At 43.3% G+C, this 13421-nt stretch overlaps 2 protein-coding genes and 1 long non-coding RNA gene across 3 annotated transcripts in view; 1 reads left to right on the top strand and 2 right to left on the bottom strand.

Moving 5' to 3' along the window:
- The window catches only part of ALDOB (aldolase, fructose-bisphosphate B), a 10145-nt gene extending 2953 nt beyond the window's left edge, over positions 1-7192 (bottom strand). Inside the window, 3 exon segments of the mRNA XM_008635552.2 lie at positions 122-333; positions 616-737; positions 7093-7192. Coding sequence (XP_008633774.2) covers positions 122-333; positions 616-727 — 324 coding nt within the window. The 5' untranslated portion in view covers positions 728-737; positions 7093-7192.
- A 103-nt stretch (positions 7193-7295) lies between these two features.
- On the top strand, positions 7296-10587 carry LOC108447254. Its single transcript, XR_001862711.1, has 2 exons — positions 7296-7485; positions 8093-10587. It is a non-coding gene; the product is annotated as an uncharacterized LOC108447254 (long non-coding RNA).
- Positions 10588-12094: 1507 nt separating this feature from the next.
- Positions 12095-13421, bottom strand: part of TMEM246 (transmembrane protein 246) — a 14763-nt gene continuing 13436 nt past the window's right edge. Inside the window, exon 3 of the mRNA XM_017736641.1 lies at positions 12095-12249. Within this exon, the coding sequence (XP_017592130.1) occupies positions 12095-12249 (155 nt within the window). The remainder of the gene's footprint in view (positions 12250-13421) is intronic.

Raw genomic sequence — 13421 nt, 5'->3', positions numbered from 1 at the left:
AGGGTGGGGGAGCGTTCTTTAGGAGAGAGTGCAACCCCAAACATCCCAATCATCATTTTCTGTGGAAGTTGTGTTTGGATTATGGTGCCAGCCAGGCACATACACACATACAGATACCCACCTTAATTCCCACCACAATGCCTTTTTCCTTAATGAGTGCTGGGAATGGCTTTCCATTGCTGTCTTTCTGATAGAGGGTCTCATGGAAGAGGATCACGCCCCCAATACTCTGGTTGATGGAAGTGTCCGAAGAGAAGAGGATCTCTCTAAAAGCTCGGCGGTTCTCCTCCGTGTTCTCCACATTGATCCTCTGCAGCCTGTTCCCCATGGTACCTAGTGAGGTAGACAAGGGCCAGACAAAGGTTTCTAGGCTTGGCTGGCCTCCTGGTCCCAGTAAGTAGCAATGAACTGGGGCTTCAGTTCAGAACTTCCCTTCTCAACCCATAGTTTGTAAGCTTTTGTTTTTATAGCTGCAGCCCTGCCTGGCTGAATTGTTTCTGCTCAGACAAGAGTTTCTAAGTGTTTTTCATCTACTCCACTGATTTCAAATATGAAGCAAAACTGAAAGGAAAAAACATCTTGGGTACTGCTAACTGATTGATGTCCAGAACTCACCGACTGATTCATCTGCAGCTAGGATCCCCTTTCCTGAAGCCACAATCCGCTGAGCAGTGTCTGAAAGAGCTTTCTTCTGCTCTGGAGACAGTGCTGGGAACTGGTGGGTCATGTTGACTTATCTGTGGGAGAGAATCACTGTTACAAGCTGGGGGAGACTGTGAACCAATGACATGACGCGTTCCCAGCGCAGGGCTCTTGGTGCTTGTGTGGTCCACGTTATCATAGGTATATGACCAGAAATCCATTAGAATTCTTCTAGGTTTGGTGTGGGTGGAAAAACTAGAGAGAAATGAAGGACACACGTCCTGCCACATCCATCTAGAACCAAAGTGGGAAAGACTCTTCAATTTACCTGGATTTGCTCAGAAAATAAGGAAGGTTAGTCTGTCATAAAAACATGCACCAAGTAACAAGTATGCAAATTGCTGACTCTGCAGACTTTTTGGTTCCCATCAGTTGAATGCCAGTTATTCCACTGCTTATCTTTACACATTTCCTAGCACTGCCCTTTTCTATTTCCGGCCTGTGTTGGCAGTATTTGCTGCTGTGTCTGGTTGACTTTCTTTCACCAGCCTTTTGCCTTGGTTTGTAATTCTCCTCCCTATGGCTGCCTTCAGAACTGTAATGCATTGCTTCCTCTGCAGAAGACCTGGGCTCTTAGGAGAATTCACCCCTCATTTCTACCTTTTCAGCTGTGGCAGAGGCTTACCAGCTGTAAATATCCAGCGCCTGAAATCTGGGTTCTGTCTTGATATGACAAAATTCTTGGTCTTACTGAAGTTTTGGTTATATGGCATTAAATTACAGTTTCTCTGATCATCTGAATAGTGCAAGTTACTTTCTTGAGTGTATAAGCCTGTTAGTCTGAAACAGAAAAACTCTCTTCCTTCAGTTTATCATATGGAATAGTTAAAGCAACACCTGTATTTTCATCAGTGGGTGGTAAATCCAGAAGGTGATTAATTAAAACAACATAAAAGATCTCAAATATCATGTTCCCCTCCAAAAGGCCAGGCCTCTGTATAGTGTTTGCATTTTCTATCCCCACACGCTGCCTGAGAGAGGAGTGAGAACATGCCACTTCCCATTTCATCAGAGATGGCCAGAAAATATTTTGCCCCATATAAATATGTAGGCAGCCAAGTCCAACTTCTTATTTCCCTGCACACAGATGCTGTGTTGCCAGGGAATCCTTGTCTTATCCTCTCTGCTGAAGGGCATAATGGGGAGAAACAACAAAGAGTCTGTCTGTTACTCATGATAGGGTACAGAGTTCTGTATAGCATGTCAAAGGGTGCCAAGATTTTCTGGCAGCAGTGCCATCAGAGTATGGTAACAGAGTATGGTAACAGCTATACCTGATTCATAGCTGAAGGTACTTTGGTACTGGTAATGTTATCCTGCAAGATTCAAATGGCATTGTCTGCCAGTACAGATCAGTCAGATGCAGTGTCCAGATGTCTGCTTTACCTCTTTGTGAGCTGAGGCTGGAATTTTTCACATGCAGCTTACCACAGTGAGTCATTTTAGGTCTAGAGGGAAGTTGAAGGAGTGCAGGATGAAGATTGTGTGAAATTAGGGGGAGTTCCCTGCTTTTCAAAGGACTGAAATACCTTCTTGCTGTGGTCCTGGTGAAACAGGCTTACCTTTCTCTGTATGCCAGGCTGTGGTCAGAACTCTGGGAACCATCATTCTACTGTGGTGATCACAGCTCCATCACGCTCAGCTCTTGGCGTTTTCAGATCACCCAGAAGAATTTGAAAATCTGTGCTTTATGCTGCTTAATAGCTACTTAAGTTCAACTACAACTTTCCTTACCCCTCACCTGCTTTCTGTGTTGGATATGTCTTAGAAAGAGGAAATTGGCTTGTTATTATGATTACTGTAATAATAGTTTGGTGATGAGCACCTCAGTTAAAACCACACTACTGTTAAGTAAGTGGTTATGCAAAACTATAAGGAATCGCTCCAGTAGTTCAGAGTCTCTGTGGACAAGACTGGAAAATTGTGCTCTGGCAAGAATGTGATCTTTCCAAGGTCAAAGCTAATGAATTGCTGAATCAGGGGTGGGTTTTTAGAGCTGCAGTTTGGAGCTGTGTTACAGCACCAGGAGGTGTATCCAGGTAACTTTGAATCCAGCTGGCTGGAATGCAAGATCACTGGTTGCTGCAGTCGTGTTATGATGGGTACACTTTCTTTCCAGCAATGCAACAAACAATGAGACTAATGCTGCTCTATCTCACTTGTTCCCAGTGTTTGCCTAAAGATAACAAGGAGACACTTATCACTCAAAACCAGTCTTCAAGGCAAATTTTCAAAATACAGAAATACGAGTATTTTCAAAATATGAAATACAGTGAATAATGGTGTTCCAAGTGAGTACTCAGAGAGACTGAAACAACAAAGTGTAGTTTCAGAGTGATGAATTGGAAGACAGCAAATTATCTCATTGAGTGTGAAGAAGCAGGTGGAGGTTTGCCCAAAGTCTCCTCAGAATGATCTTTAAGGCCATAGTGAGTGGTTCCCAGCTACCTGGCTGAGCTACAGGGACGAATAAAAGGCACAGTGTTTCTAGCTGAAATGGTGAAGAAATGAGGGCAAAAGAACAACTGTAAACCTTATAATAGCTTAAAGGTGCAGAATGTTCTAGTACCCTTGATTCAGGATTTTCTTTTTCTGTGATGCTTTCATGTGAATCATAATCTCTGGGAATCTTATGTCTGCCTTCAGAAAGGGTGTCTCTGCTGTAAGGTCCTGCTCTGAGCAGGGGAGCAGGCAGAAGAGGAGTGGAGAAGCCTTACACTTCAGTAACATTTCACACAGCTGCCTTGTAAAGAGTAAGCTCCCAGCACATCCACAGAAGTGTTAATGCCCCTTCTTAAAGATCTGGATATATCACCTCACAGCTCCTGAGAAAAAGGCTGCCACAGCTGCACAGCTCATTTCATTCTTCCAAGAACAAAGCCTATTTGTCTTACTCTGATTTATCTGTTTAATTTGACAACTTTTCCAGGAAGAAAAAAAGTTCTAATGATCTCAGTAACTGGGAGTTGTCCCACCATGAAGATTTTTCAAGAAACTTCATTTTTATTTACCCATTTTAGGCTGTGGGCTAAGTGTCATAAGCTCAAGTGATTTCACATTGATTTTACATTGTATGAATACAATGCATTCCCTCTATAGTATCTGCTTATATATTTTTTTTAAGTAGAATTAAAAAAGCCTTCAAAAGAATAAAACTGCACAACCCCCCCAGCTTTGTAGCTACCTAGAGTGCTTGTCAGGCTTCAACAGCTCCTTAAGCACACAAATTTCTTTGTTCAGCCCCCGGCCTGTGGCCAGTAGGAGGTGGGGGTGTGGGGACAGCACAGTTGTAAAAGTAAATACTGTAATGCTGAAATCTCGTGTTTTTCTCAGCTGCCATAAAAGAAGAAGGGCTGAGGGGAAATGCGTGATGGCAGCACAAGCACTGCATCCTGTTAATATTAATAGTGAGAACCAAAGAGCAGAGTCAAGATGAATAGGAGAAGGAACACTGTTACATTTCGCTTCCAATCATCTTAGAAACTTTAATACATCCGTGGCATCTTTTCTTTCCAAGCACCCCAAGCGACTGGCATCTTCTAATCTTACTTTAAATCTCACCTGAGTCCTGGCTTGCAAGTGGGAAAAGACTGGATCAGAATCTCTTAAGTTTTTCTCTTGGGTCTCCTCACTGCCTTCTTTTATAAAATTGATTCCAGAAGTACAGGACCAAAGTTTTAAATAACAGTTTGTATCACACACATGTAGCTTTTTCCTTTTCAATTACTAGTAAACACAGCCCTTTAGCACCATCTCTGACAGTTGACAATACAAACTCTGAACACAAGAGATTCTGCTTCCAAAGAACAGGGTTTGAAGAAGAAGCAGCTGAACATACAAACAGATAAATACAGTTGGTAGGGACAATGAAAAGTATTCAAAAATTTAGTCTACTGCATGTACACTGTTGGCCTGATTGAATTTACTTCTCTTTTGCGCTTGTATGTTTAGAAGAGGTAGACAATGAGTTAGGCACCTTGTATTCTCACTGCAGTTGATATCTGTGGTTACTGGCCTCACTTCTCTGTGGAGCTCCGTTAAAAAGCTGTTTCTAAATAAGCCTGGTTCCTTGGGCGTGGTGAAAACAGATGGGTATGAACGGCTGGGCAAGCCTGGCCCTGTCCTGCTGACAGAGCACATTCTTATCTAGTTGGCAGAAGACACACAGCTGGCAGGACTACTTCATATGCCTGATTGATGGGCAGCCATCCAGAGGAGCCTAGATGTGGGGGTGGGAAGAGGCCAACAGGAGCACCATGCAGTCCAGCCAAGACAAATGCCCAGACATCGTGTGGGGTGCAGAGCCCTGGCAGCCATTCCCCCAGGACTGCTGGGATGAGGGAACAGGTCTTTGGGGGTGGCTGAAGGCCCTGTCAGGCAGCAAGCTGAATAGGGGCCCAGCAGCAAGGGCTCAAGAACTTGTGTGAGCAGGGGTCTGGCCAGGAGAGCCAGGGGAGGACAGGGGTGATCCCCCTTGGCTCAGCAGTCTGTAGGTAACATCTGGGTTCTGCATCCAGTGTTAGGCCCCTGCAGTACAGGAAAAACACTGACAGACTGTATTAGTTCAACAGATGCTACCAAGAAGGTCAGTGGCTGGAGCACTTGCTCTGTGAGGAGAAGCCTGCAGGGCTGGGTCTAGTTCAGCCTCAAGCAGCGATGGCTTCAGGGGCACCTCTCAGCAGCCCTCAGTACCTACAGAGTGTGATCGAAGAGGCAGAGCTGGGCTCTTCACAGAGGCTGTGATGGGACAGTGAGAGACAACAGGCACAAGCTGAAACTAAGAAGATTCAGACTGAATATGAAGAAATTTTTTTCACTGCTAGGACAGCCAAGCAATGTAGCAGATTGACAAAAAAGGCTGCAGTGTCTCCATCCTTGGAGGTTGCCAAGACCCACCTGAATAAAGCCCTGAGCACCTTGGTCTGACCTCGTGTCTAAGCCTGCTTTGGGCAGGGGGTGGTTGGACTGCAGACCTCCTCTGTCCCTTTCAGCCTGAATTACCCTGTGACTCTCTGTGAGTACCTGCTTCAGGGAGTCAAGGTGGAAGTGGTGACTCCACTAGCTATGAAGGAGCCTTCAGGAAAGAACAGGATGTTTCTCCCATCATTGTACCAAGATGAAGGTTTTGAGTTAGTAAAATGTTTTCATTTCTGTGTTCTAAAAAGTCTCAACAGTATGGGACAAAAATAGATGCTCAGACTTCTGTCACCTAGGAAAAGGGACAGATGTTTTTGATTGGCATACTAATGTCACCACCTCCATAGGTCCTTTGGGACATATATGAAGGTAAATTGCTTGGGTTTTTTTGCTCTCTGAGTTGTTTTACCATCTTCCTGTTCTGTCTAGAGACCTTGATTCAACACCCTGTCCCAGGTGGAGCTGCAGATCTGAAGTTCCCTGTCCTGATTCCCATGTTAGCCTCAGAGCTATACTCAAGCCATGAGCAAATGTATCCCTATTTCATTTCCCTAGCAACTATGCAAGGAGGTTATGTATTCAGAGACCTGTGCTCTGCAGTCAGTGCAGAGCACTCAGAATGGCTAGATGTGGCTGAGGTGGCAAGAAGATGGTTGCTTGGAAGCAAGTGTTAATAGGGAGAAGCTACTTCTCTTTCAGGGCTAGACTTTTCTCAGGGAAGGTGAATAATTGCTGTTAAAACTTGCATGAGAATTCAAGTCTTGTATTGCCACCAGGGTAGGTTGGGGGAAGCAGTGATGAGAGTCTCAGGTGGGCTAAATAGTTTTGGGTAAGCACATGGGATAGTTGAGAAAGTGATGGAGGATCACAGACTCAGTGAGGATTTGAGCTGGTTGAGCAATTTTGTATTCTGGCTGTTCACAGCTTGAAAGGTTACAGCCTAATGCAAGAGTTTTATTTTCCTGCACTGCAGACCTTGCACCCCCCTGCCAAAGAATCTTATCCGCACCACTGCACTAATGCTTCAGAAGAAGCTGCCCGACAAACACAGGTAATTGCGCTGCTGTCAGCACTGATGTGTGTCAGGACCAGCTGCCTTCTCCAGTCATGCTCTGTTCTCCTTGCAAAACAGAAATTAGTGTACACCACAAGCAAAAACAAACACAAAACAAAGCGACAGAAAGCAATGCGGGTATGTTATTGTTCTGGTCCCCTTAGACGAAGGATCCACTCACTCACTCCAGGAGTTCCAAGTGACTAAGCTAAGTTAGAAAGCCAGTGTTAGCAGCAAATGGATCACTTTGGAAGACCACTGCAGAATGGCTGAATGCTTATTTCTCACAAGCTGTTCCTGAAACAAAAAAATTAAAACCAAAAACAACTTCCCAAGCCCACTGTAGATAAACATACCAGGTCTCAGTGGCTGATATATATACCAGCTTTACAGTTTAGAAATTAAATTATTATGCTTACTTGTTTGTGGGCAGTGGCTCTGCTGCTACAAGCTTCTGGTGAGATGTTTGCAGGCAAAGAGACCGGGTCCTTCTAATCACTAACTTTTATAAAATTCTTGGTGGGGCTTTTTTTTTTTCCCCTCCCCCTTCACTCCTTCATTGTCCCTCCTCCTCCGCAAGCTGTCCAGGGAGGTGTCACTGCTCAAGGTCGGTCATTGGCTATCAGACCACCACCACGCACCTCCAATGGGACCTGGTCATGCTCCTGCTGTTCCTCCCCTTTCCCCTCCCCTGCATATATGAGGCCATTCATGCAGTGAAACAGATGTTTTCCAGTTACTTCAAACTATTCCTTCTCTTTCTAAAGCAGATGAAAAAGAACTACAAGAGAAACCACGGAAATTGCTTACAGGTATCTTGGGCACAACTTTATCATTTAGGGTTAGATCTTCTGAAAGCTTATACTTGGGAAACTGCAGGAAGAAAGAGGAGAAAATAAAATGCAGGAACAATGCAACAGATCCTTAACTGGCATGAGATATCATGGTATCATTTCAGTGGCCTCTGTCAGGCTGGTGCCATTTCAGTGATTTCCTAAGAGTTACACTGCTTTTCCTCACTGGAAAGTCTAGCATGGAAACATATTTTCCTTTTCCAGTTGGTATATGGAAAGGCAAAATGTGATGCTACAGTGTCAGGTTTAATGAAAGAGCAAGTTCTGATGTCCTGTAACACAGTGTACATGTGAAAAAAATGGTTGTCAGACCAGACATGCCCACATGGAGGTGCACAGCTGCAAGCCAGATTTTCCCACCCAAATCCCACTGACATGCCCACCCATATTGCAGCGACATACAGACTTCTGTGTTGCTTAGCAAAATTTTTCAGTGAAAAATACTGATGCTGTACAAGCAGTGTACCAGCACTGCAGTTTATATGAATCCACACAACAGCCATTCACCAAGTCCAGACCCATAGACTTGATTATTTGCTTTATTTTCTTTCTCCCCATCCTGCAGACCAGTACTCCTGGAGGGAAGGACAGCACAGGCACTGCTGGACAAACATCATACACTCAGGAACAACACCCTCTGCAACCTTGGACATTGGCACGTTTTTACCACAAAGACCCAGTGTTTGCCTGAAGAATGACGTCGTTTCTCCGTTCGTTTGGCTCATGCAGTGACCCCTCTGGCCTCCACATGGACAGGGTGAGACACCTGATTTCTCTCTCTGCAATACTGTCCTCCCTAGGGCGCTTCCTCACTTTGTCCTTGAGCCTCTCTTGTGCCTTTGCATGCCAAGGTCAGTGCTTGTAGGAAATCTCAGGAAGCTGCCAGCCTGACAGTCAGCAGAGAAACCTCTGCAAGAGCTGAGAGCGCCGTCCAGTCGAAGGCCTTGTGCCTGTGTTCCTCTGTTTTCTTGCACGTTGCCCTTCCTGACCCATGCTGTTTTGCTTTTTCTTGCCGAAGGGTGCTGTGGCACATAACATGGACATAAAGCCTTCCCTGCTTTACAGTGTTTGCTTTACATTCCGTTTCTCCCATCCTCAGAAAGACAAACCCCATGCTGGTTAAAGTTTCTCCACCACAACAGAGGCATCTAAGATAGATTACAAATATTTTTAATGACATACATTATCTAAGACCCTCTTGAGACCAAGAAGGTGTCATACTGGTGGTCTTCTTCTTCAAAACCAGAGTTTGGGTCCTGTTGTTCCTGGTTTGGCTAGAAGCTGACACAGGAGGGAAGTACTTGGAAGTGTTTTTTTTCCCAGTGTTGGCTGTGATATGGTCTGACAGGCTACTACAGAAAATCTGTGGGAGTCTTCTTGAAAAAAAGCAGTGTCAGACACTTAGATACCACTTTAAATAATCCCCTGCAGCCCAGCTTGCATTCTTAACTCTTTCAGAAGTATATAAAAGTATTTACAGGTGGATGCTTGCTGTTATGAGCCTTTCTAGGCTTTCTAACCCTTCAATCCAGCAATCCGAGCACTAGGATTACAGGTCCTCACAGAGACTTACTGTTGTCACAGAGGACAGAGGAGATAAAAAAGTGAATGGACATGATGCTTAACTTTTTCACTTAATTTAGAAGTGGGAGCCTTTTCAGGCAGGAATATGGAATGAGAAATCATGGCACATTATGTCACTGTAAGGTGTTAGTATGCAGACCCATACTGTGCAGAAATAACAGTGATATTAAAATGACACTGGAAAAGAGTATATTTCTATCACACATAATGATACTTTGGGAGTACTTGTACTTCTAAAAAATAAGTTATAGTAGTATCATTTCTTAAATAATAATAAGAGGAAAAAGCTTGCATCATGAGGGGAATGCAGTGCACTTGCATTTAACCAAACAACTAACCTGGCCCATAAAAAGTACAAAATCACTGCCTGCAGTAACTATTCCATGGCAAAATTGGTGTATTATCCAAACTGTAATTCTTTCTCACAGAGGTAGTGTTTGAACTCAGAACTGGCAACTCTCACACCTCTCCCATGGCCATGAAGGCAGGGTTCCCAGTAGGAATTCAGATTCAGAGGCAGAACCATCTCTCCTCTGCGTCCCTAGGGTTCCTCATCCCCCTGTGCCTCTGGCATGGGGAGAAAGACATAGGACAAAGATGCCAGGAAAGGATAAGGATAGGGTGAACAAGAAGGGAGGTCAGTTGCACTAAAGAACAATTACTCTCAGTTTTTTGTATTCTTAAAAATGATTATGCAGACTTTTGCCGTGATTGCTGATACACTTTTTTAGTGAAGAGTGTAATCTTTTATTAGAGAAAGGGTTACTAGCTGCTTTTGTGTTCTGGATGTCTGAGAATTGATTGCTTAAATACCTATCTAACTACATGCAGTGACCGAGGGTTTTCTGCACAGGTTATGGCTTGTTTATGTGTTCATGAAAGAGCTGATATAAACTGTCTTGCAATATAAAAAACTTTATACCTGTGTTTGAAACATCACTGCAAACAAGATGCATAACTAGTTAGAGAGCTTAAATGTTCATTATTGTGCCTTTCATAGCACAGAAACAGAAGGTGGTAGCTAGCTATAATGGAGATTGGTAAGGTTAAAACACAAGTGTCTAGCACTTCCTCTCAAAAATGTGGCACAACGTAAGTGAATTTTCTATTTGAATGGCTTGGAGATGTTGCTGGTGTCAAAATTTTGTCTCTGTTTTGAACTGAAATGGCCGTACAAAAGTTGACAGAAGTATGCATGTAAAAATATTAAGGACCATTGAAAACTGTATTCACATGTGGCATGGGTTATTACTTAGTTCTTAATTTGTGGGTCTACTTTTTGGAATTTGACAATGTACGTACTGGATTTTTGTAGTAGAAGTTAATTTAATTGCTGTCCTTGTTATACCCAGCCTTGTTGTCAAAGGATCTGACAGTTGTGCATTTCAGTTTTAGGTGAAGTCTTGCTGGATAAAGTATATTAATATAAACAGAAAGCCTGTTTTAAAGACAACAGATAAAAATATTTTAATTGCTTATGGTTTTCCAGATTGTGATTTTTACTGTCTGTTTCTAGCAGTATAATTCTGGTAATGTTTTGCCTTTAACTACTCAAATGAACTAGCATTTTCTATAAAAAAATAAGTAAATGGGAAGAGATAAATTGTAGTACACCTCAAAAAGAATGATGAAAAAGAAAGACATGGTTTAAGCAACTTCAGAGATGATGTGTTTGCCATGAGAAAAATTTAAAACTTACAGCTTCTCTCTGCACTTAAGTAAATTAAGTACTATATTTGGATGTGGTCAGACCTGTAAAATCGATTGAAATGGAAAAAAACATTGGGAGTTGGAAGGATGTCCAAGAATAATATTCATCCACATGAAAAACACCTGGCTCTGTTGCCCCAAGAGGCTGCTGCCTGCGTGATGGGGTTAAAGTCTAATCTGAGCAGGCTGGAGCAGAGTGGAGTCTGCCTCCTACCCACCTCTCCCCACCATGCTGGATGTTTCCTGTTTTCTGTACTCTGCAGTCTTGCTTAACTGTCTCAAAGTCCAGCTTGTTCATCCCTATCTAATCAGAGGTATTGTTTATTAAGTGATTTGTTTTCCCCAGTCACCTACAGCCCTCACCCTCAATGTGAAGAGCCTGGCTGTTTAACCCCTCTGGAAGAAATGCCCCTGTGTGTTTGGCTCCACAGCAGTGTCTGCAGACACGTACATCGGGGGGCTGGGAGGTGTTGGGCAGAGCAGACCCAGGCCCACCAAGGGGATCGCACAAGGGAGGGTTTGCTTTGTTCTACATTCTGTGCAACTTAAAGCTGGGCTGCAACAAACGTCGTGACTTGGAATGAAAAACAGGCGAGCACACAACACTACTGTTACCAAAACACAGATCTTTGCAATAATTTCAATAGTGGGTACAGCAAAGAAGGATACAACTTTAAATTGAGCTGCCTGTGACAATTTTCCTGGGCTGTGAGAAACAGCTGTAACAGGACATGAAGGTATATGCTGTAATGACACTGGTCTCCATGCCTTTCTGTTGACATTTTGTTTTTAAAAAAGCAAGAAGGCAAACAACTGGCTTCTATAAAGGAAGACATTTAACTGTTTATTACGTGTTTATCTGAGCAGTACACAGTCCCCCAAAAAAGCACAGTTAGGTGCTGCATGTTAATATTCACACACATATTTGTAAAATACAAACCAAAACAGATGTCTGAACTGGACCAGCTTGCTGAAAAGACCATTTGTAGATGTGGTTTCTGTCCAGGAACACTGGACTCCAAGGCAGAAATTCTAAGAGAAAGTAGGCACAGCTGCCCAGAGGCTTAAAAACAGAACAATAAAATGTAACTCTTCATCAACATTTAAAAATCACTGTCATTGTACAGCTGGGGACGTGGCATTCCTAGCTTGCCATGAAGAACGAAGTCATGGGAAGGGACACTGATGCCTTAGCCTGTAGGTGCATGGATAAACTGGCTGATGGGGTGGATTCTCCCAAAGCTGTCAGGACAGACAGTCTGTGGAAATGAAGTTACTCCAGCAGGGACACATGCAGTGAAGAAGCACAGACCACGGAAGTACCTAATTCTCTATGCATTTTTGGCAGCTGTGCGTTTTGCTGAAGATTATTCAGAACCACACGTTGGGCCTTGCCATCTGCTGAATTTGGATATGATGTCTGTAGAGCTGGTGTGGAAATACACAAAATGAAACTGACTTTGGGAGAGAAACTGCCAATGCCTTTGTAACTACAACTGTCTCCCACAGAAAATTACCTTTTATGTACCCTCTCTGTACAAAAGTAAGCCAACGTTAAATTCCGTCACTCAGGGCTTGATTTTCCCTAAGGTCCCTGTTAAAATGCCTCGATTTTGATTGGAGAAGGGCCTGAGAAACCTGGTCTACTAAGACCTGCTTTGAGTGGGGTTGGATCAAAATTACTACATCTGTGTATGCATGAACATGAGAGTATCTTTCTTGGTCAAATGTGGTCAGGAAAGATGGATCTACTAATCAGGAAAACAAACAGTGGCACACAGAAAGAAGAGACTACTAACACAGTTTTTATAGGAAGAAGTTTATTTTGTAGAAAGTTTGCTTGTAAATAATTTTATTTAAAAAAAGAAGTAATTCAGCCTGTATCCAGACAAATTGCTGCTGAAATGGCCAATGATTCACAGCTCCTCGCCCCAGGAAGGAAGGCTTTTCTCTCTTCAAATGCAGTGCCTTCTCATTAAGACATTGATGCCTACTGGAGTTAGAAAATCCTCTTGGGCAGAATTCTAATCTTGTAGCACCCTGTCAGTTTATGCCCTGTGTTCTGCCGGAGTCATGCTTATGTTGGACATGCCTTGGAAACAAATGTAGTTTTTGTTTAAGTTAATAACTCCCCTGAACTGTCTTGGACTATAACGCCTTGGGTGGGTCCTGCTGCTGGCCCATCAAGAAAGACTCCTCTTGTGCAAGCAGCAGCTGCTGCATTGAAGAATAGTCTCCAAACTACTGGGAACAAACCAACACCCAGGAAAATCCATACTGTTTGTTTCCAAAGTAGTCACTGAGTTTGTTTTAAAGTGAAAGAAACCAAGCTCTTAAGGCCACATTTCAAGGGGCTAATGCCATGCTTTGAACTTCGTAGTCTGAGATGGGGCAACTCAGCTCCACTCCCTTGGGAGAAAAGAGGGGGAAAAGGCTTTTGGGTGTTTGAAACTGCATTTTGAGCCTGAACTGTGGAACAAAATCCAACAGGAATTAAGAATTCACAGTAGCCTCCCATTCTGTGTTCTGAGGGTGATGTGCACTTCTCTGACTTGTAATTTCTAGTCTAACATGCAGCACAGGAAAGAGAAACAAGACTC

This window comes from Corvus brachyrhynchos, unplaced genomic scaffold (genome assembly GCF_000691975.1).
Source record: "Corvus brachyrhynchos isolate BGI_N302 unplaced genomic scaffold, ASM69197v1 scaffold216, whole genome shotgun sequence".
Taxonomy (NCBI): domain Eukaryota; kingdom Metazoa; phylum Chordata; class Aves; order Passeriformes; family Corvidae; genus Corvus; species Corvus brachyrhynchos.
Note: the sequence above shows the minus strand (reverse complement) of the source record. Positions and strands in the feature narration are given on the sequence as shown.